This window comes from Danio rerio, chromosome 15, assembly GCF_049306965.1.
Source record: "Danio rerio strain Tuebingen ecotype United States chromosome 15, GRCz12tu, whole genome shotgun sequence".
NCBI classification, from domain to species: Eukaryota; Metazoa; Chordata; class Actinopteri; order Cypriniformes; family Danionidae; genus Danio; species Danio rerio.
Genome location: NC_133190.1, coordinates 17,789,679 through 17,812,843, shown reverse-complemented (window position 1 = coordinate 17,812,843; position 23,165 = coordinate 17,789,679). Strand labels below are relative to the sequence as shown.

Below are 23,165 nucleotides of genomic sequence, written 5' to 3'. Positions count from 1 at the left end.
ATTTGCTGCTGTTATATTATTTTAGGGTTTGAGTTTTGATAAACTGTTTACTCACCCTCATGGTGTCGGTAAGATGTTTTCACTTCGGGTGCACAAAACAATTGAGTGGTTTAATAGTTTTTTTTTTAAAGACATCTTCGCTTTATATTATTCCAATTAGGCTTCACTCACCATCTGAAAGCTCAACTTCACCTGCTAGACACAGGAACAAATCTCATTGGTTGTTGCGGGAGCTCAAATGTATGCGTTATCCGCAAAAATGAATCTCATTGGTTCTTCAGTTTGACCTCATTTAAATGCTGCGTGGAGGCCTACTAAATTCCACTTTTCATGCAATACTTTTTATATGTAAATTTATACTTCTTTTAAGCTTGTAATTTTTCAATATGTAAAATAAATTTAGGCTACATAATAAATATTTTGTGGCTACTTTTTGAAGTTACATATTTATTTCAAGTTACAAAAATAATATATTTATATATATAATATATAATATATATTATATAATTTTTTTGTGTGTTTGTAAGAAGTTTTATAATAATGCTAATTTACTCACATAAACAAACTTAATCATATAAAGCCTTGAATATTCAGGCCCGTAGGCGGCAGGGGTTGAGGTGGTTCAAAAGACCCATCCTCCCACTGACAATGTCCAGAATTTGGCCCCTATATGATCTCATTTGTCCCTTTTTGACAGTATTGCATCATTCATTAATTTTTTTTTCCGGCTAAGTCCCTTTATTACAGCAGAATGAACCGTCAACTTATCCAGCATATGTTTTACACAGCGGATACCCTTTCAGCTGCAACCCATCTCTGGGAGACATCTATAGACACTCAATCACACACATACACTGCGAACAATTCACCTGGACCACATGTCTTTGGACTGTGGGGGAAACCAGAGCACCCGACAGAAACCCATTCCAACTCCAAACAGAAATGCCAACTGACCCAGCCGAGGCTCAAACCAGCAACCTTTTTGCTGTGAGGTGATCGTGGTATCCAATGGCTTCAGTATTCCATCCTAAATTTAGAAAATAACTGATAGAAGAAGCTTTTAGGACTAATTTAATTTTCAATTATACAAATTTACGAATTCGGACTGAGGAAATGAGCTGGCCAGTTTATTATTTACCTACAGGCTTTAATATTAGTATTTAATGTTTCTTTAGTTGTTTTTAATAAGTTTTAACATATTCTTAATTGTTTTGGTTAATGTATAGAGCTAATAATGCATGGAGCTAATAATACGCCAAAACAATTAAAATTTGAATTGGCTTCATTTGAATTATTAACTATTGTAATTTAATAAAACTGAATATTGCATGCCATTAAAAAAATGTTTTGAATTTGAATTTCTTAACTTGAATTACAAATGTATAACTTGAATATTGAACATCTGAAATTTAAGACAACTGAAGTCAGATTTCTAAAGACATCTTTTAAAATTCAGATTGTTTTGATATATTGTTCGTTCCAAAATAATAATGCATGATGACAAAATTTTAAATATAAGTATTGTTTCATATTTTTTATTTAAAAATGTTTAATTTAAAATTCTAATCTCATAACATTATTTATAAAACTGTAATTAATTAGTTCAAACGCACATTTCTAAATGAACACTTTGTAGTAAAACAGTATGGTAAGCACTTTGACAAAATTGTAGGAAATATTTTTGTTGAATCGAAATATGTGTTTATAGTCACCATCATCACCACAAGCTAATGCAGTAAATAATCCTGCTTGATGTCACTAAAATGCAGTATTTGATCCACATAATGCAAATTTGGGAGAATAACTGCAAAAAGATTCACTTTTTGAGAAATAAGTACCACCCTTTTCAATAGGCTGGCTATTAAAAAAGACAAAAAGTATAAAACGACAGTTATTAAATGAACATAATGTTTTAAGGCTATATGCAAGCTGCTTCTGAAAATCTTTTGTATTAATCAAAATCTAATTCCCTTTAATGTACTTAACCTATGCTAAGGTTAGTGAGCACATTATACTGTCATGTACATTGTAGGAAACAAGACACATTATATTGTTAAAAAGTGAAAAGAAAATTAAAAGCAAGACTGCAGTTTGTCACGCTCTCAATCTGAGTTCAATCTCCTGTTCCTGATTTCTGATTGTTCATTTCCTTTAATCCCAAGGCAGAGGTTGCAAAAAGTTTGATGGCACCAGACCTCGATACCCATGAAGATCCCCCTGGATCAATATAAAACAGAATTTTTTATCTAATGATCTGTAAAAACAAACAAGCATGCTATATGTGTAGTACAGAGTCATACTTACATAATAAAATCCATCACAGTCCATTTCCCCAAAAACATATATGATGTCTCCTGCACGGAAGGGAAGCTCGTCCTAAATTAGACAACAACCAAAAACATAACTACATAAATATAACATGAATGTGTTATTTTAACATTTTTTATTTTGAGACTTTAAAAAATGTAATGTTGTACTTCCATTTAACATAAATAGACCTATTCCAATCAACCAAATGTAGCTGGATATCAAGTTTATGTGCTGATAAATAAACAAAAAATAAAAATAATGATAATAAAAATAAATAAATAAAATACAACAGGTTTTCTTTAATTAATATTAACAATGGTTTACAAATGCATTACTTACCATGCTTGTCATATTGATCAAATATTAACAATGTATATTTATTAAATATTAATAAAATAGTGAATTTGTTGCAGTTAATTTTACATAATTTATGTAAATATTTAAAGCACACAATAAGTGTTCAATATAAAAAAGCAATATAAAATATGTTAATAATTTAAATATACAAAATACATAAAAAAAGATTATTAATAAAATAATTTTTGAAATTAAAATTAATTCATTTTAATACATTATTTAAAGAATACCAAATGTTTTATATTTTAATATTAAGTGTAATGTCAGTTGGAATCAATAAATAAAAACAATACAAAATGTATTTAAAATGTGGTAAAGGAATAGAAAAAAAAACATTTTAGAGTGAATATATTCAAAATATATTGTATAATTATGTGTAGTATTGTATAAGAAAGAGAGGGGTTTATTCAGATTTATTATTGGTATTATCATTATAATTTGTATTTTTATTTTATTATTATTTTATTATTTATTTATTTGTTTACTTTTTTATGTATTTATTTATTTTTTTACCAGATAAAGAGAGAAAGGGAGAGAGAGAGAGAAATACACTGACCTCGATATCTATGTTTGGAGAACTTTCCCAAGGATCATAATCAAAGATGGCCACCATCCTGTGGACCTTCTCTCCATCTGGCGCACTGGAAGTCTCACTGGGTGCTAATAATAATCACACAAACAAAAGACATAAATTAATCATTTAATCCATTCAAGTGTTCTATAATTTAAAAATATATATGATTCATTACACGCTTACCTATAGAAGGTGTTTCCTCAGGTAAAAAACCCTGCTGGATCAGACGAAGTTTAATCTCCCCGTCTTCCACAGGAATCTCAGACACCATGTTGCTTGGTACAAAACCACATCGAGTACCCGTCTCTCCATTATAGAAGCCGTCTGCATCTTTATCTCCATAAACCTACAACACCAAACATCCCGTTGTTTCTGAAGCATCCCAACACATGAAGATGATGGCAAGACCCTAAAGTACTTATCAAATGAAAAGATAAAGGGTCTTTACTTTGAAGATCCGTCCTTGTTTGAAAAGCAGTTTCTCATCTACAGCCCCAAATCAGAAAAAGTAGGGACGGTACAGAAAACGCAAATTAAAAAAAGTAGTGATTTCTAAATTTACTTTGACTTGTATTTCACTGCAGACGATATAACAAATATTATTCCATGTATTCCTCAAGATATTTTTCTTCAAAATAAAAAAACGTGTTACAATTTTGGTTCTTGCAACACTTTTCAAAAAAAGTGGGACAAAAACAATTAAGGGTTAGTAAACAGGTAAATTGGTTAAACAATGAAGTAATTTGAAACAGGTGTTGCAATTATAATTAGGTACAAAAACAGCATTCAAGAAAAGTCCAGTCTTTTAAGAGCAAAAATGGGTTGAGGATTTCCAGTTTGCCAACAAATATGTGAGAAAATGATTGAAATGTTTAAAAACAATGTTCCTCAAAGAAATATATAAAGACATTTGGATATTTTACTTACAGCAATTCATAAAATGATTAAAAGATTCAAAGAATCTGGAGGATTTTCAGTGCATAAAGGAGAAGGGCTCAAGCCTGATCCAACCGTGATCCTTGATCCCTTTTGGGCACTGTATCATGAATCATCAATCATCTATCGATGACATCACCACATGGGCTCAGGACTACTTTGGCAAACCACAATATGTAACATCCACAAATGCCAGTTAAAACTGTTCTGTGTCAAAAGGAAGCCCTATGTTAACAGTGTCCGAAGCGCTGTTGACTTCTCTGGGATCAGAGGCATCTGGGATGGACCATCACACAGTGGAAATGTGTACTGTGGTCAAATGAATCAGTATTTAAGGATGTTTTTTGGGGGGAGAAATGGACACCATGTACTTCAGACTTAAAAAAAAATCCAGACTGTTAACAGCAAGTCCAAAAGCCAGGGTCTGTCATGGTATGGGGTTGTGTCAGTGCCATTGGCAAAGATAACTTCCACTTCTGTGATGGCACCATAAATGCTGAAAAGTACATAGAGATTTTAAAGAAAATATGCTGCTTTTTTTTTCTAGGGATGTCCATGCATATTTAAACAAGACTATGCAAACCCCATTCTGCACATATTACAAAGTCCTGGCTGTGGAGGAAGAGATTACAGGTACTTGACTGGCCTGCCTGCAGTCGCGACCTGTCTCCATTAGAGAATGTGTGGCACATTTTGGAGAGCAAAAAGTGACAATGAAGACCCTGTACTGTTGCCCACCTTAAGACTTGTTTGCAGGTAGAATGGGACAAAATTACACCTGAAACATTTCATCACTTGGTGTCTTCAGTCTCTGAACGTCTTTTAAGTGTTGTGAAAAGGAATGGCGACATTACAAAGTGGTGACAGCTTTAATGTTCCAATGTTTTTAACGTGTTGCAAGAACCTAAATTGGAAAACATTTTTATTAAAAAAACAAAACAGTTGTGAGGAACACATTAACACATTCTGCTCTGTTTTTTATTTGTATACTCTAAAAAAATACTGGGTTGATTTTAACCCAATGTTGGCGAAACATTGGGTTAAAAAGTGTGATTCAAATTAATTGTAAAAAATTACCCAACATTGGGTTATTCCATATTTCATCCATCTTTGGGTTTAAACAACCCAAAATTATTTAGCGTTTAATTACCACATTCTATTCTATTTTAGTTGATTCTACAATTTCCCATGTGCAATTGGCAAAGTCCTTAGACGTGTGTATTGTAAACAACTCTATTCTATTCTGTGCAGTGCTATTTACCCTGACTCTTGCGTATTCTATTCTGTTGTGCTCTGTTAATTTCCATTTGCAATTAGCACTTATAGAACATATTCATATTTAGACACAATTCTCTTCTATTCAATTAACTCTATTCAATATTCTCTTCCATTCACACTGTAAAACCCAAGAAGTTATGGTATAACTCAAACCATTTGAGGAAACAGATTACAACAATCCATTTAAGTAAAAATAAGAATCCTAATGAGGACTGTGAACTTAATCCATTTGAGTAAACAAAGCAATTTGAGCACAGTAAAACCCAGTAAATGAAGAGAACTCAAATTAACTGAATACTGTAAAACCCAATAAGTTAAAGCAACTCAAACTGTTCGAAGAAACCAATTGCTACAAACCATTTGAGTCAAAACTAATCTACATACTATGTACTAATCTATAGTAATGTGAACTTATTGCATTTACGTTGAAGTAATAAGGTGTTTAATTAACTCTTTACCTTCAACACTGAGTTCAAAACTCTTTTCAAATGTGTAGAATCAACTTTTAGTCAATTTTGAGTTAACTACACTCATTTCATTTGATAAAGTTGACTGTTGGGTTTTACAGTGCAGTTGAATTTCTTTCATTTGAATAGATCAATATATTTCTAAAATAATATATCATATGTTTGTTATGAAATATTATTCTATTCTAATTTTGGTTCATTTGTCATTTGGAATGAAAGCCAGTGTTGCCAGATGTAGCTAACTGTTTCCAGCTGATCTAAAAAACCAAAACGTACCGCCCAACAATCTGTAGACCAGGGGTCATCAACTATATTTGTCAGAGGGCCAGAGTTTTACCAGACAGTCTCCTTGGGGGCCGGACTGCCAAGAAGAAAATCAAATAAAAATCTAATTTTGGCTTAACATTATGCTCAATGTTTATACTTTTTCCATTTCATTACAAACTGAAGGCATTTGATTCAGGCTCCCATCACCTATACCACAGTCAACCACTAGGAGTGATGGAAAATTCTCCACAAACGCGGTGAAAATGCTGCCATTTGACAAGGCGGTCATTCAGAGCTAGCTGGCTGAAATTTAGCCCGCAGGAGATGTGAAGGCGGCTCTCCGGTGCTGAAAGCCTGAGCGCATTTTGGGTATCTTGTCCCGAGACCTATGACACATTGAAAAGTCTGACAGCGGCCAAGCCTGATGTGAAAACGTTGGTGTCAGAGGGGAAATGTAACTTTAGCCATTGATTAAGCACTGTGAGTAGCCCGTTTCAGCATTGTGATTTGAGTTCAAGTCCACTTAACGTTTCATTTGATGTGCGGACTTTATTTGTGACCTGTTTTGTTCTGGTTCCAGGTTATTTATTTACCATGCTGTTTTAAGTTGTTCTGTCCTGTACTGAGGAGTCTGCTAGTTTCAAGCATGTTGTTGAGACTTAGAAATAAAAAGCAAATGTTAAGTAAGGGCATGAGGAAATTTATGCCTCCCTTTTTTTTTCTTTCTTTTTAAACCTGTTTGAAACAATAAATGCTTAACGCGGCATAGTCTGTCCTCATTTCGGAGTGTAGCCTTAATATAGGCAAATGGTAGTTATTATGACAAGAGACTCAGTTGTTGTTATTTTTAGTTGCTTTAATAGTGTGGACCACAATTTTCTTTTTGATCCTCACAATTTTGGAATCCAGTCGCGGGCCAGATTAAACGGCTCAGCGGGCCGGATTTGGCCCACGGGCCGCCAGTTGATGATCAGTGCTGTAGACTATAAAAACCAGCTGAGAGAGGGATGAGTGTCTCCTTGGGAGATCACAACTGTTGTAAGCATTTGTATGTGGGAAACGGGGGCTACGGCACCTCTTTGGGGGATTATAACAGGTTTATAAATGAAGGCAAGCACGCCTTTACGAAATCGCCCAATTTTACATTACCTGCCTATGTAATTTTTTAGCCGCAAAAATAAATTCAAAACCGCTCAATTGGGTGGGAAACCACCCTATCTGGCAACACTGATGAAAGCATGAAATAATTAGTAAAATTATTTTATAATGTTGAATAATCTCAGTTAATGTTCATTTCAACATTTATTATTAAATCAATTAATAATTTTGACATCCGAAGATTTTGTTAATATTATTCAATGGATTGAATCTAACAAGAAATGTTAGAAATGTTAAGTTGACTCAACTTAAATCAGGTAGATTATTTAGTATTTTTTTACAGAGCTTGAATAAACATCCATATTTACCTTCAATAACATCAATGAAGATTAGTAACACTGTAACAAACGCATTGCTTATTAATAGATGTCTGTAAACCTATCACAAAACATCTAAGATGATAGTTTGACCCAAATGTACTCATGCTTTGTTACAGTATAATAAGAATAAAAAGTTCTTTACTTTGATGATCTGTCCTTGTTCAAAAGGCAGTTCCTCCTCCATAGTTTCTGGGTTTGGTGACATCAGTGCAGGATTGTATGAGAAAAGAGCCACAAAGAGGCGCACATTCGGGTCATACATTTCCCTCTCTGATTCCCACTGCTCTATATCTTCAGGTGTAGCGACCCGAAGACCATCCGGATCCAGATAAACATCCAGCCCGATCATTCCAGTTTGCTTCCTCTGTGCTTGCTTCTGCTCCGCCGATGTCCCCTCAGCAGGCAAGCAGGTGGTTAGCAAACACCCATATGCTCACTTTAGCTTTAGCATTAAAAGAAGTAGCCGGGCTAATCTCCCTGAGTCTAATCCTCTTGGTGGGAAATGGATCAATTTGGCCTGAGACGTTCTCCAACTGCTAATTTAACACATCAAAGTCTATTTTTTTTGTACAATTCTTAAGTGAATGCACAAGTTTTGAGTTATATTGAGAATTGCTGGATGATTTGAAGCATGGAGAACAGGAATAAGAGTCTGCCAGTGGATTTGGCCCAATCCTGCTGTGCACAGCCCTGCCAATTAGCTGAGCCATCCGTTCAGGATTCTGCCAAGTAGAGCTCGCTGTTAACTGCATTATCCTCTAGGAAGTGACCCAGCACATCGGCTTCACCTCGTTTTGATAGTCCTTTGTGAACCGCAAAAGGTTCAATAAGGAGAACAAAAAACACTGGAGATATTGTATTAAAGTAGATGTCATGGTAATGGGAGAGAACAGGTTCTGCCGTTGACTGGTAAATTAACCAGCATCTTTTCTCTTTTGTTCTGTTCTTTTGTTCTATTGTCTTCTATAATTTGTTTTGTTTATACTTGCCATATTTCTAATGATTCTACACTGTAAAAATAACCGTTATTTTACAGGCAATTGTCTGTATTTTTTACAGAATTTTGTATTTTCATTATACAGTAAAATACCTGTTGTTTTACAGATTTGTTCTGTAATAAAAAAATTCTAACGTTAACCTTACAGTTATTGCTTGTATTTTGGATTACACACAGTCAGAAGATTGTTATAGACTGATTTCAAAGACTATAAACTCATCAGTGTCTTAAACTGTAGAGTGAGCATTACAATGCGTTTCCCCTCACCTTGCTGCTTTTGACTCGTTTACTTCGTTATTTTGTTTAACGCCTCTACGCTTGCTGTTTTTCCCCATGTTTCAACTTTTAATTGCAAGACTATTTTCTTAATAAACTGCTATTTGATTCTCAACTTTGTTGTGCAGGCATCCTCACATGACACTAAGCTTTTTGGTGTTGTTAAACAAGGACCAAATGTGTTATTTGAAAAAAAAAAAAAATTAGATATACATTTTTTTCAAGACAATCGTTTTGGAGTTTAACCTACATATCCTAACACATATTTGTTAAACTATTATAGTTTATCGTTATATTTACAGTTTTATGACAGCAGCAATAATTTGTTCCAGAATTTTTTTTTTATCATTCTTTAAAATATGTTTTTCTGATGTTAAAAGATAATAAAAATAATTTGTATGATTACAATAATAATCATTATAATCACATCAATTAATTTGTATAATATATATATATATATACATATACATACATACACACACACACACACTTAGTAATTATTAGTAGAATGGCAGTAATTACCACTTGTTTTTCCCCCCTTTTTTCACAGTTTAAACGCAAATTATCAACAGTTAAAAAAATAGTAATAAAGAAAAATAAAAAGAAAAACTGTATTTTAATGAATTGACCGTAAAGTGCTGTATTTTTACAGTTTTATAATGGAATTGTCACGGTTACACAATAAAGACAAGGATGGTTCTCTTTTCATCAATTTATTCAAACACAGTGGATTGATCAACAGGAGAAGCAGGTAAGTGATATTCTTGGATGGAGCAGATAGAATGTTGTTCACAATGAAAACAAGGATCTTAATTCAAGCATCTGAGTATAAAGTCACTTGTCTTCCCTTAATCACAGCTTGTGCATCCACAGGTTTAGGAGAAGCATCCATAGGAGAAGGGAAACATCCACAGAAGAAGGTGAGCGGGGAGAAGGTGAGGTGAACCATCTGACATCAATTCCAGCCACTGAATGACTGGAATCGGGGAGGCTTTATAGGGGGGGGTGATTACGGGTGCAGGTGAGTTTAATTATAATTCAGGTGAGAGTGCTCGGGTGTGATGAGAGGTGTCTGGTAAAGGAGAGCGCTGATTGGAGCTGAGGGAATGAGATGGTGAGGGAGACTAGTGATTGGAGCAGCAGGAACGAGCCGGGATATGACAGTGATTTTGTTAAATGGTTATTTTCTGTAATTTAACGGAATATTTCTGGAAGCCCTGATGCCAGTCTTTTAACCGTTTTTTCACAGATCTTTTTTACAGTGTACATACATTTCTATTGTGTTCTGTTCTATTCTATTTTAAAACCTAATAGTTGTGTTGATTATAATTTACACGCTTCCGTATTCTATTCGTTTATTTTAGAATTTCACATTTGTAATGACTACATTGCTTCAATTATACTCATAGTTATGTAGTGTAGTGTTTGACATGATCATTTTCAGTATTGTTTGTGTAGTGTTGTATTCAATTAAATAAGATCCTGTTTGTAATAAGCATTTACTTTTCCTTCCATATTCCACACACTCTTATATTCTGTTGTATTGTATTCTGTTGTGTTGTATTCAATTACACAATGTCCTATGTTTTAAGTTACTATATTTGTTACATCTATACATCCTAACATTTATTCATTCATTTCATTTTCCTTTGGCTCAGTCCCTTATTTATCAGGGGTCACCACAGCAGAATGAACCGCCAGCTATTCTAGCATATGTTTTACACAGCATTCATACACTATGGCCAATTTAGTTTATTCAATTCACTTATTGCACATGTCTTTGGACTATGGGAAACCCAGAGCACCCGGAGGAAACCAATGCCAACACGGGGAGAACATAAAAACTCCACACAGAAATGCCAACTGGCCCAGCCGGGACTCGAGCAAGCAACCGTCTTGCTGTAAGGCAACATGGTTACAAAACCATTTTCTTTTTTTTTTTTTTGCTTTTTTCAGAAGCAGATTGATTGTATTTATTGAAAAGTAAAACTTGAATTATTGATCTGCCAGAGAGAACATTATATTTCCAAGGTGGCGATTTGTTGGCAGCTAGCAATCCTCAGCCTAAAGGATTAAACCTTTCTTGGATCCTACTTTTGTACCAAATCATAATTACAATCCCTGTTGACATCCCCTGTTTCAAATCACATCATAATTTACCCAATTTACCTGATTACTAGCTCTAAATTGCTCCTATTCCAACTTATTGCTGTGAGATGACAGTGCTGAGCACTAAGATACCATGCCACCTTTTACATCTATTTTACATTTCTCATTTTCATTCATTTTCTTGTCGAAAATGAACCTATCCAGCACGTTTTTACGCAGCCGCAACCCATCTCTGGGAAACACCCACACACTCATTCATACACACACTTATACACTACGGACAATTTAGCCTACCCAATTCACCTGTACCGCATGTCTTTAGTCTGTGGGGGAAACCGGAGCACCCGGAGGAAATCCACGCGAATGCAGGGAGAACATGCAAACTCCACACAGAAACGCCAACTGAGCCAAACCGAGCCGAGGTTCAAACCAGCGACCTTCTTGCTGTGAGGCGACAGCACTACCTACGCCACTGTGTCGGCCCTATTCTACAACTCTGAATAAAAAAAAAGAAAAAAGAGACAGTATGAAAAATGCAAATAAAAAAAAATCTTGTATTCATTGTAGACAATACAATAGCACATTATTCACCATTTGTATTCAGAGATCACAGTTGTTCAGCTTAGGCTTGCACCCTTGTCCTTTAAGCATTGAACTTTCTCCAGATTATTTGAATCTTTTTATTATGTTATGCACTGTTGAAAGTAAAATATCCAACTGTCTTCCTGTCTTTCTTTGAAGAACTTTGTTCTTGTTTTAAACATTGGCTCCATAAGGTTCTTTCTGTGAGCCAATCAGCATTTTGAATGCGCAGACGAAGACCAATTAGGATCAGCTTTCTTTATCACTTCGCCGGATTGGTCGGTTGACGGCAGGCACTTTTTTCCAGGGGTTTCAGTACAGCGTAACCGCTACTACGTCATCGGGTGGGCGTGGCCTATCTGTGAATTTGCATAGGTCACGGATCATGCGCAGATTGTGAAAACAGCCGTTTCATTCAGATACCTGTACGTATTCGCAGGGGTTTCGTGTCCAATGCCTTTTATATGCAGTACAAAATAGCTGTCCTGATCGAAGGTGTTTCATGTAAAGTCAGTGTATGTTTTATTAAACAAATTAACTTAAGATACCTCTAGATTACATTAATACTGTTATAACTTAAGATACCTGTCCCGATCCCACGGCTTTTGTGTCACATACTTTATATATCATATACAGTAGCATCAGATACCTGTCCTGATGCCAGGGGTTTCATGTATGATCACTTTTATATACAGTAACATCGGATACCTGTCCTGATCTCAGGGGTTTCGTGTATAATTACTTTTATATTAGTTAACATCAGATACCTGTCCTGATCTCAGGGGTTTCATGTATGATCACTTTTATATTATATACAGTAACATCAGATACCTGTCCTGATCCCAGGTGTTTCATGTATGATCACTTTTATATTATATACAGTAACATTAGATACCTGTCCTGATCCCAGGGGTTTCATGTATGATCACTTTTATATACAGTAACATCGGATAACTGTCCTGATCTCAGGGGTTTCATGTATGATCACTTTTATATACATTAACATCAGATACCTGTCCTGATCCCAGGTGTTTCATGTATGATCACTTTTATATTATATACAGTAACATCAGATACCTGTCCTGATCCCAGGTGTTTCATGTATGATCACTTTTATATTATATACAGTAACATTAGATACCTGTCCTGATCCCAGGGGTTTCATGTATGATCACTTTTATATACAGTAACATCGGATAACTGTCCTGATCTCAGGGGTTTCATGTATGATCACTTTTATATACATTAACATCAGATACCTGTCCTGATCCCAGGGGTTTCATGTATGATCACTTTTATATTATATACAGTAACATCAGATACCTGTCCTGATCCCAGGTGTTTCATGTATGATCACTTTTATATTATATACAGTAACATCAGATACCTGTCCTGATCTCAGGGGTTTCATGTATGATCACTTTTATATACATTAACATCAGATACCTGTCCTGATCCCAGGGGTTTCATGTATGATCACTTTTATATACAGTAACATCAGATACCTGTCCTGATCCCAGGGGTTTCATGTATGATCACTTTTATATACATTAACATCAGATACCTGTCCTGATCCCAGGGGTTTCATGTATGATCACTTTTATATACATTAACATCAGATACCTGTCCTGATCCCAGGTGTTTCATGTATGATCACTTTTATATTATATACAGTAACATCAGATACCTGTCCTGATCCCAGGGGTTTCATGTATGATCACTTTTATATATATATTAACATCAGATACCTGTCCTGATCTCAGGGGTTTCATGTATGATCACTTTTATATACATTAACATCAGATACCTGTCCTGATCCCAGGGGTTTCATGTATGATCACTTTTATATTATATACAGTAACATCAGATACCTGTCCTGATCCCAGGGGTTTCATGTATGATCACTTTTATATTATATACAGTAACATCAGATACCTGTCCTGATCCCAGGGGTTTCATGTATGATCACTTTTATATTATATACAGTAACATCAGATACCTGTCCTGATCCCAGGGGTTTCATGTATGATCACTTTTATATTATATACAGTAACATCAGATACCTGTCCTGATCCCAGGTGTTTCATGTATGATCACTTTTATATTATATACAGTAACATTAGATACCTGTCCTGATCCCAGGGGTTTCATGTATGATCACTTTTATATACAGTAACATCGGATACCTGTCCTGATCTCAGGGGTTTCATGTATGATCACTTTTATATACATTAACATCAGATACCTGTCCTGATCCCAGGGGTTTCATGTATGATCACTTTTATATTATATACAGTAACATCAGATACCTGTCCTGATCTCAGGGGTTTCATGTATGATCACTTTTATATACATTAACATCAGATACCTGTCCTGATCCCAGGGGTTTCATGTATGATCACTTTTATATACAGTAACATCAGATACCTGTCCTGATCCCAGGGGTTTCATGTATGATCACTTTTATATACATTAACATCAGATACCTGTCCTGATCCCAGGGGTTTCATGTATGATCACTTTTATATACATTAACATCAGATACCTGTCCTGATCCCAGGTGTTTCATGTATGATCACTTTTATATTATATACAGTAACATCAGATACCTGTCCTGATCCCAGGGGTTTCATGTATGATCACTTTTATATATATATTAACATCAGATACCTGTCCTGATCTCAGGGGTTTCATGTATGATCACTTTTATATACATTAACATCAGATACCTGTCCTGATCCCAGGTGTTTCATGTATGATCACTTTTATATTATATACAGTAACATCAGATACCTGTCCTGATCCCAGGGGTTTCATGTATGATCACTTTTATATTATATACAGTAACATCAGATACCTGTCCTGATCCCAGGGGTTTCATGTATGATCACTTTTATATATATATTAACATCAGATACCTGTCCTGATCCCAGGGGTTTCATGTATGATCACTTTTATATTAGTTAACATCAGATACCTGTCCTGATCTCAGTTGTTTTGTGTATGATGACTTTAAATAAAAATAGAAAATAAATATGAGTTATGTTAATTAACTAAGATCGAGAAAACAAAAATTAACCACGATTTATTACAGAAAATGTGGTATTTATTTGTTTAAACATGACTGAATACCATATTTTAAACTACAAAGACACGGTTAATCTTACCACAACCATTATTATTTGGTTTAAAATGGAAGTACAAAAGCCCAGAGACAGTAAAACGAAGTAAAACGAGGTCAGCCGTTTTTGCTAATGAAATCTTTAAAATATAACATTATAAAAACAAAAAAAACAACCTGTATGATTGTTTTTTTCCCTCGTTATCCACCGCGGTAGGTTCTTTATCCATAATCCTCCTGTTTGAAATGACCGCGCTAAAAAAGAACCTGTACTGCGCATGATCGGTGACCTCTCAGTATTGTTTTTTTTAAGGGGGCGTTTCCCAAACACCGACCGAGCCACGCCCATTTTACGTCGTGGTAATGAAACCCCTGGAATTTAGTGCATGCCGTCGGTTGACAGAGGGAAAGACCAGAGAGAAACACAAAATCAGAATCAACTAAATAACACAGCACCACATCAAACTGAGAAGAAACCTTAAACTGAAAAGATGTGTTTCAATGTGATGATTTAGAAGCGCTTTGACATTAAAATGAAATTTTAAATTTGACCTTGTTGAAAGAAAAAGTAATTTAAAAATTAATAGGCATCATGATAAAGGCACAGCATGATCGCCTCACAGCAAGAAAGTCGCAGGTTCGAGCATCAGCTGAGTCAATTTGCATTTTTATGTGGAGTTTGCGTGTTCTCCCTGTGTACGCGTGGGTTTCCTCCAGGTGCTCCGGTTGCCCCAGGCATGCGGTATACTGTAGGTGAATTGGGTAGGCTAAATTACCCATAGTGTATGAGTGTGAATGAGTGTGTATGGGTGTTTCCCAGTGATGGGTTGTGACTGAAAGGGCATCTGCTGTGTAAAACATGCTGGATAAGTTGACGGTTCATTCCGCTTTGGCAAACCCAAGATTAATAAAGGGACTAAGCCGAAAAGAAAATGTATGAATGAATGAAAAAGGTATAATATTAAATGTGAAAATTTTTTGTTTGTGTATATATATATATATAGTCATTTTTAGTGTTTATTAAATTCATTTGCTCATTGTCTTGACTAATGTTTTTTTTTTATTTTTTAGTCTTTAAATTTGATATTAAGCCTTGAAGTGCAAATTCTTTATGGGGCATATAATTCAAAAAAATATAATTCAATGATTCATATAAAGCATATAATTCAATAAAATTCACCATATTTATTACATACAATTAACATCTGCACTTGACAAAATATTTAGCACAGCCTGCACAAAATATTCACCCTAATACATTAAATACATAGAAAGCTAAAATTTCACTTTACTTTTTTAAAATAAATTCATAAGCAGACTGATTGTATTTCTAGAAAAGTAATGCTTCAAATAATGATCTGCCAGTTAGAACCTTATAATTCCAAGGTCCAATTTCCCACTTGTTTTTACCATAATTCAGACATTCTATTTGAACTAGTTGGTTATTATATAATGTCCTGTTTGTAATTATTCCCTACTTCCATATTCCACACACTGCCATGTTCTGTGCTACTTCAATTATATTCTATTATGATTTTTTAAAAGATATTAATTCAATGCTCTACTTTATTTCCGACATGCAACTACCAAATATTCCTGACAGATCTATCAACAATAATCCGTTCTATTCTTTTTTTGTTGTGAAATTTCCTGTTTCTAATTTTCCTTACACTAACCTATTCTCACACGGTTCCATTATATTTTGGAATTTCTAATGTTTAATTACAATATTGTATTCTATCATGTTGTATTAAATGCTATTCTGTACATTTTTGCATTTTTAATTATAAATCAATTTTAATATTTACACAGTGTCCATATATTCCATCTTTATAAGGTTTATCTGTGAAAATGTCAATTAAATATGTATAGAGATCAATGACAGTGTAAAGAAAGTTTTAGAGGCAAATGAAACCTTTTTTCAACCTTATGTGACAACTAATCTCAGTCTCCATTTGTCAGGTTTTGTAAAATGACCCATATAAAAAATGTTGTTTGCCTGCTAAACTGCTCTACATATCTATAACCTTACTGTGCATAGGCAAAATATGAGACACGTTATCCAAAATGCTCAGTAAATGTGTCATCCCCCAAATCCTCTGCTCCATACAGGAGAGGTGCAAGATATGGTAATAAGGGGTGACTCATTCCCCCATATTGCATTCGTTCTTAGAAGACCTCTGATGGGCCATCATCATCACTGCTGATATGTGGCCTCTTGACTCCCATATAAGGACTATTACATCATGAGTGAGGCACCTATATGGCATGCCGTTTTAACATTAATTCTTTAAAGCTATGTTACTTGGAATCATTTATTTTCTTTCGGCTTAGTCCCTTTATTAATCCGGGGTCGCCACAGCGGTATAAACCGCCAACTTATCCGGCAAGTTTTTTACACAGCGGATGCTCTTCCATCCGCAATCCATCTCTGGGAAACATCCACACACACACTCATACACTACGGACAATTTAGTCTACCCAAGTCACCTGTACCACATGTCTTTAAACTGTGGGGGAAACCGGAGCACCTGTAGATAACCCACGCGAAGGCAGGGAGAACATGCAAACTCCACACAGAAACGCCAACTGAGGCGAGGTTCGTACCAGCGACCCAGCGACCTTATTGCTGTGAGGCAACAGCACTACCTACTGTGCCACTGCCTCGCTACTTTATAATCTAGGTGGTTTATTAAGAATAAAACACAAATATTTGTTGTTACTAATAGCATTGTTTTCTATTTTACATACGTCAAAAGGTTAGATTTTTGTTATTACTAGTTTATGTGGTTATCTTTATCAAGAAGTATTCAGAGGTGCGTTTGTGGAAGGCAGAAATAAATTGAGAAGCAGCGAGGAGTACCAGCGCTGTTGACATGTTGGAAACTTTTGTTAGTGCAAAGTTAGTACAAAATTAGGTATTCCCCTTAAATCATTGTTAAGACTATTATTAATTATTAATACAAGCATTATTACAAACATGTTAAAATATGTTGTTAGCTGCGTAACATAATGAGCTTGGTTTCATTAAGTATACAAAACTTGTTCTTCGTAAGTAGCGGTGCAGTAGAACAGTGCTTCTCGATCCAGATCCTCACTAATTCATTTAGATGTGATTAACCATACGCTTGTTGAGTGGGACGTCATGCGAAGCGGCTTCCGGGTCCATGTGTTATATCAAAGGCACAACACATGCTAATAATAAATATTTACAAAAGTGATGCAATACTTTCGAACACGATAACAATGTGTGTGTGTGTGTGTGTGTGTGTGTGATATTTGTGGGGAGCTAATTCAGCTTTTTAAATGTAATTTTTGAGGCAATTAAATTATTGGTGGGGACATATCAATAATCAGTGGATATTGGTGCAGTCTTGGGTAACGCTTTCTTTTACAACCCGCAAAGTACCGCGTAAGTACAGTGAAATTACAGTGTACTTTTCTGTACGTACTGTGTAAGGATAATGAACGGATGTGTAGGTATAAGGGAACAAACCGTAATGTTTGGGTAATAAGGGGGTAACAACCAGATGTTCATCACGAAAATTACCGCGTAAGTATAGTGAAATAACGGTGTACTTGTACGTATAGTGTAAGTATAAATAACGCTTACTTAGGTATAAGGGAACAAACTGTAATGCTTGGAATAAGGGGGTAACAACCAGATATTCAGCATGAAAAGTACCACGTAAGTACTGTGAAATAACATTGTACTTTTCTTTAAATTGCAAAAGAACAAACCGTAATGTATGCGTAATAGGGGAGTAAAAATAAGATATTCATCAAGCAAAGATCCGCGTAAGTATATTACGTTTACGATGTACTTTTCTTCAAGTATTGTATACATACGAAAAATTATGCAAGGATGGTGACAACCTATTGCTATCTGCAAATGTACTGTACATGCACCTGCGTGAGTACATTAGTACTCTTATTCAGTGCGTGGGTTTATACGGGGTGTTTAATGAATAAAAGGTTTACAACCTGTGAAATTATGAACCCTTATTGTATACTGTATGCATTTTAAATCTGCAATTCAATATAAAATATATTTCCATACACTACTTACCTTATGTTTACTCGTCAATCTCAACAAAGCCATCAATGTCTCCATAACTCACTATCAACAAATAACTTTGCATGATATAGGCCTACCGTCAGGGTTCAATGTAGATTAAAACAGGATCGCATCTTTACTGCTGTTTGCACAGCAGGGCTAACTGTTGCATTTCAGTAAATGTATAACTGATGCTTATAGAAAAATGTAGTAATTTGGTCTTCAATCAATAAAAACTGCTGATGTAGTTTACTCTGTTCTTAATGTTCACGTATACACTAGTGTGTTAAAAGTTCAGCTTCTTCCCTCTTTGTTCCCTGTAGTTAAAGGGTGAATACAGTATTTGTTCCCTCCTTGTTCCCTGTTCTTACAGGGTAAATACCACATTTGAGGGTTGTAAATTAAAGTGAAGCATTGTTCCTCCCTTGTTACCTGTACTTACAGGGTAAATACCACATTTGAGGGTTGTAAATTAATGTGAAGCACTGTTCCTCCCTTGTTACCTGTACTTACAGGGTAAATACCACATTTGAGGGTTGTAAATTAAAGTGAAGCATTGTTCCTCCCTTGTTACCCCCTTGTTACCTGTACTTACAGGGTAAATACCACATTTGAGGGTTGTAAATTAAAGTGAAGCATTGTTCCTCCCTTGTTACCCCCTTGTTCCCTGTACTTACAGGGTAAATACCACATTTGAGGGTTGTAAATTAAAGAGAAGCATTGTTCCTCCCTTGTTACCCCCTTGTTCCCTGTACTTACAGGGTAAATACCACATTTGAGGGTTGTAAATTAAAGTGAAGCATTGTTCCTCCCTTGTTACCCCCTTGTTCCCTGTACTTACAGGGTAAATACCACATTTGAGGGTTGTAAATTAAAGTGAAGCTTTGTTCCTCTCTTGTTACCTGTAGTTAAAGGGTAAATACAACATTTGTTCCCCCCTTGTTCCCTTTAGTTTACAATGTAAAATCTTGAAGGCAGTAAAATAAATATACAAACACACAATATATTTCTTCTTTACTTAGTAACCTTTATTTTAATAAATAAGCATTTTAAAACACTTCATCTTAATCAAACATTGTCCTATCATTGCCTATACTCATTCATTTTCTCTTCGGCTTTGTCCTTTTGTTAATCTGGGGTCGCCACAGTGGAATGAACCACCAACTTATCCAGCATATGTTTTACGCAGTGGATGCCCTTCCAGCTGCAACCCATCTCTGGGAAACATCCATACACACCCATTCACACGCATACACTACAGACAATTTAGTCTACCCAATTCACCTGTACCGCATGTCTTTGGACTGTGAGGGAAACCGGAGCACCCGGAGGAAACCCACGCGAACGCAGGGAGAACTCCACGCAGAAACGCCAACTGACCCAGCCGAGGCTCGAACCAACAACCTTCTTGCTGTGAGGAAACAGCACTACCTACTGTGCCACTGTGTTGCCACCCAGCTGCAACCCATCACTGGGAAACATCCATACACACTCATTTACACACATACACTACGGACAATTTTAGCTTACCCAATGTCACCACATATTTTTGGACTTGTGGGAGCACCCGGATGAAACCCACGCTAACATGGGGAGAACATGCAAACTCCACACAGAAATGCCAACTGACCCAGCCGAGGCTCGAACCAGCGACCTTCTTGCTGTGAGGCGATTGTGCTACCCACTGCACCTGCCTATACTCAGACAGCAAAATAACACAATATTTCATTCCCCCTTTTTTCTGGCATTTCTTGCTTGGCTTCCTCTTCTGCTCTTCTCAGCTTCCACTGAGGACTCTGATGGTGAGTGGCTGATGAAATCCCATGGGTCTTGCTGCTCTGCATTTATATAAAATATATGAACAGACATAAAGGCTTTTAGTAAGCTGTAGACATGTTTATTTTGCTGTTTTATGTGTGTGTGGTGGTTGTCCAACAATTTCACATACTAAATATTTACAGATACCATACAGACACTATATATTACTATCAAACAAAAGTACTATGATCAGATCATGTGGGAGATTGTGATCATTTATAGTAATAATAATTAAAGCGCAGAGGGGAAAAGGCTTATATAGTAGGCTACTGTGCTAAAGTTCAAGGCTAACTAACGTTACTAGTAATGGGGGGGGTTGATATTTTCTGTAGCATGCCAGTTTGATATATCAATTTACATTTCCAAACATTATTTTTGTCATTAACTTTGCTGTAATTAACGTATACAGTGAGAAAATAGTCTGAGTGTGACAACAGCCACAGAGATCTGAACTGATTATCATCCAGTCTATCTGGAATGACATGAAGAAACTAAATTCAAAAGAACTTTGGCAACATCTCAAAGATGTGCAAAGTAAACGACAGTAAACATTGGTAAATATTCGCTGCTGGCCGTTTAGATTCGGCCATGAACTAGCATTAATTTTACGCTAAAACAAATGAAACATAATAAATATAATCTGGTTAATGCAATTTCTAATCGTAACAGTAGCGTTATTTACTAACAACGATTTACTCACATGTGTTACATGGTGACGAGACGGAGCATTTCCAAACGTCCCAAAAGTCTGAGTAAAACCTCGTGGCGTGCTGCTGCAGTTTGATTCCGATCTTTAGAGGCTTCTTGATTCACAACTCGTTTGAATCAACAAATCAGTAGGCGCGTACCTGAAGTGATACAATATCGCGAGATGGATTCAAATGCACACGGAGCTGTCTGTTGTTCTCGCGATGTTTTGATGTCACACTGATCGGTTTGTTGAAGACGAATCGATTCAACTCTCCGTCCTCCATTCCCAGAATTTCCTGTTCACGGCAGTACAAGGAGGGCAGCGTGAGGTACATAAAACAAGTATTTTTATGACGTTATGTAACGTTATATAGAACTGTTTGTTTAGGTTTTTGTTTCTATCTGATGTTTGTACCTATTTTTAACAATTCCCTTTCCACAATACTGTTATGACGCGTTTTACGATCATCAGCATCTAAAATCCTTGAGTTTTTAAATGATATTTTTAATAAAATAACATTTGTTTGTATTTACGTATGTATTATATAATATGATTACATGTGCGAAGTGTTTCAAACAGTGTCTATGGACATGAGTACATTATATGTTATTCTCTATTCTTGCTGGCGTTATCAGTTTCACGCAAATTTTTTCTTTTTCTAATTGTCGAGACAACACCATCATAAAGTTTTCATTTTATTTGAGCAAAGAAGATTGTAAAAAAAAATGTGTTGTACTTTCCCATTCACTGTGCTGAAATGTAAAAAGGGTCCATAACAGTACATCAACCATATTATGTTATCTTTCACTTTATTTAGGACTAATGATGGTTTAAGACATGTACTTAATCAAAAACTAACCTTAGGGGTAGTTCATCCAAACGTTACATTTACTTACCATTTAATGAGTAACACAGAATTTAAATTTGTACACTAAACTGCAAATAATCTTTACTTCAAAGTCTGTAATGCCTGCACATAACCTTTTCCCCTCTGCGCTTGAATAATTATCACTATAAATGATCACAATCTCCCACATGATCTGATCATAGTACTTTTGTTTGATAGTAATATATAGTGTCTGTATGGTATCTGTAAATATTTAGTATGTGAAATTGTTGGACAACCACCACACACACATAAAACAGCAAAATAAACATGTCTACAGCTTACTAAAAGCCTTTATGTCTGTTCATATATTTTATATAAATGCAGAGCAGCAAGACCCATGGGATTTCATCAGCCACTCACCATCAGAGTCCTCAGTGGAAGCTGAGAAGAGCAGAAGAGGAAGCCAAGCAAGAGATGCCAGAAAAAAGGGGGAATGAAATATTGTGTTATTTTGCTGTCTGAGTATAGGCAGGTGCAGTGGGTAGCACAATCGCCTCACAGCAAGAAGGTCGCTGGTTCGAGCCTCGGCTGGGTCAGTTGGCATTTCTGTGTGGAGTTTGCATGTTCTCCCCATGTTAGCGTGGGTTTCATCCGGGTGCTCCCACAAGTCCAAAAATATGTGGTGACATTGGGTAAGCTAAAATTGTCCGTAGTGTATGTGTGTAAATGAGTGTGTATGGATGTTTCCCAGTGATGGGTTGCAGCTGGGTGGCAACACAGTGGCACAGTAGGTAGTGCTGTTTCCTCACAGCAAGAAGGTTGTTGGTTCGAGCCTCGGCTGGGTCAGTTGGCGTTTCTGCGTGGAGTTCTCCCTGCGTTCGCGTGGGTTTCCTCCGGGTGCTCCGGTTTCCCTCACAGTCCAAAGACATGCGGTACAGGTGAATTGGGTAGACTAAATTGTCTGTAGTGTATGCGTGTGAATGGGTGTGTATGGATGTTTCCCAGAGATGGGTTGCAG

The 23,165-nt window shown here is 35.8% G+C and overlaps 1 protein-coding gene and 2 long non-coding RNA genes across 3 annotated transcripts in view; 2 read left to right on the top strand and 1 right to left on the bottom strand.

Annotated features, from left to right (window-relative positions):
• The window catches only part of LOC141377804 (uncharacterized), a 304,437-nt gene that overhangs the window by 279,628 nt on the left and 1,644 nt on the right, over nt 1-23,165 (top strand). The gene's annotated exons all lie outside the window — the stretch shown is intronic.
• si:ch211-105f12.2 lies at nt 1,348-8,373 on the bottom strand. Its single transcript, NM_001386253.1, has 5 exons — nt 7,810-8,373; nt 3,425-3,587; nt 3,224-3,327; nt 2,305-2,376; nt 1,348-2,217 (listed from the first exon to the last, which is right to left on the bottom strand). The coding sequence occupies exons 1-5, from the start codon at nt 8,014-8,016 to the stop codon at nt 2,152-2,154; spliced, it is 612 nt and encodes a 203-aa protein (NP_001373182.1). The 5' UTR covers nt 8,017-8,373; the 3' UTR covers nt 1,348-2,151.
• On the top strand, nt 8,153-11,548 carry LOC141377802 (uncharacterized). The gene is made up of 3 exons (XR_012390720.1): nt 8,153-8,576; nt 9,593-9,691; nt 9,814-11,548. It is a non-coding gene; the product is annotated as an uncharacterized lncRNA (long non-coding RNA).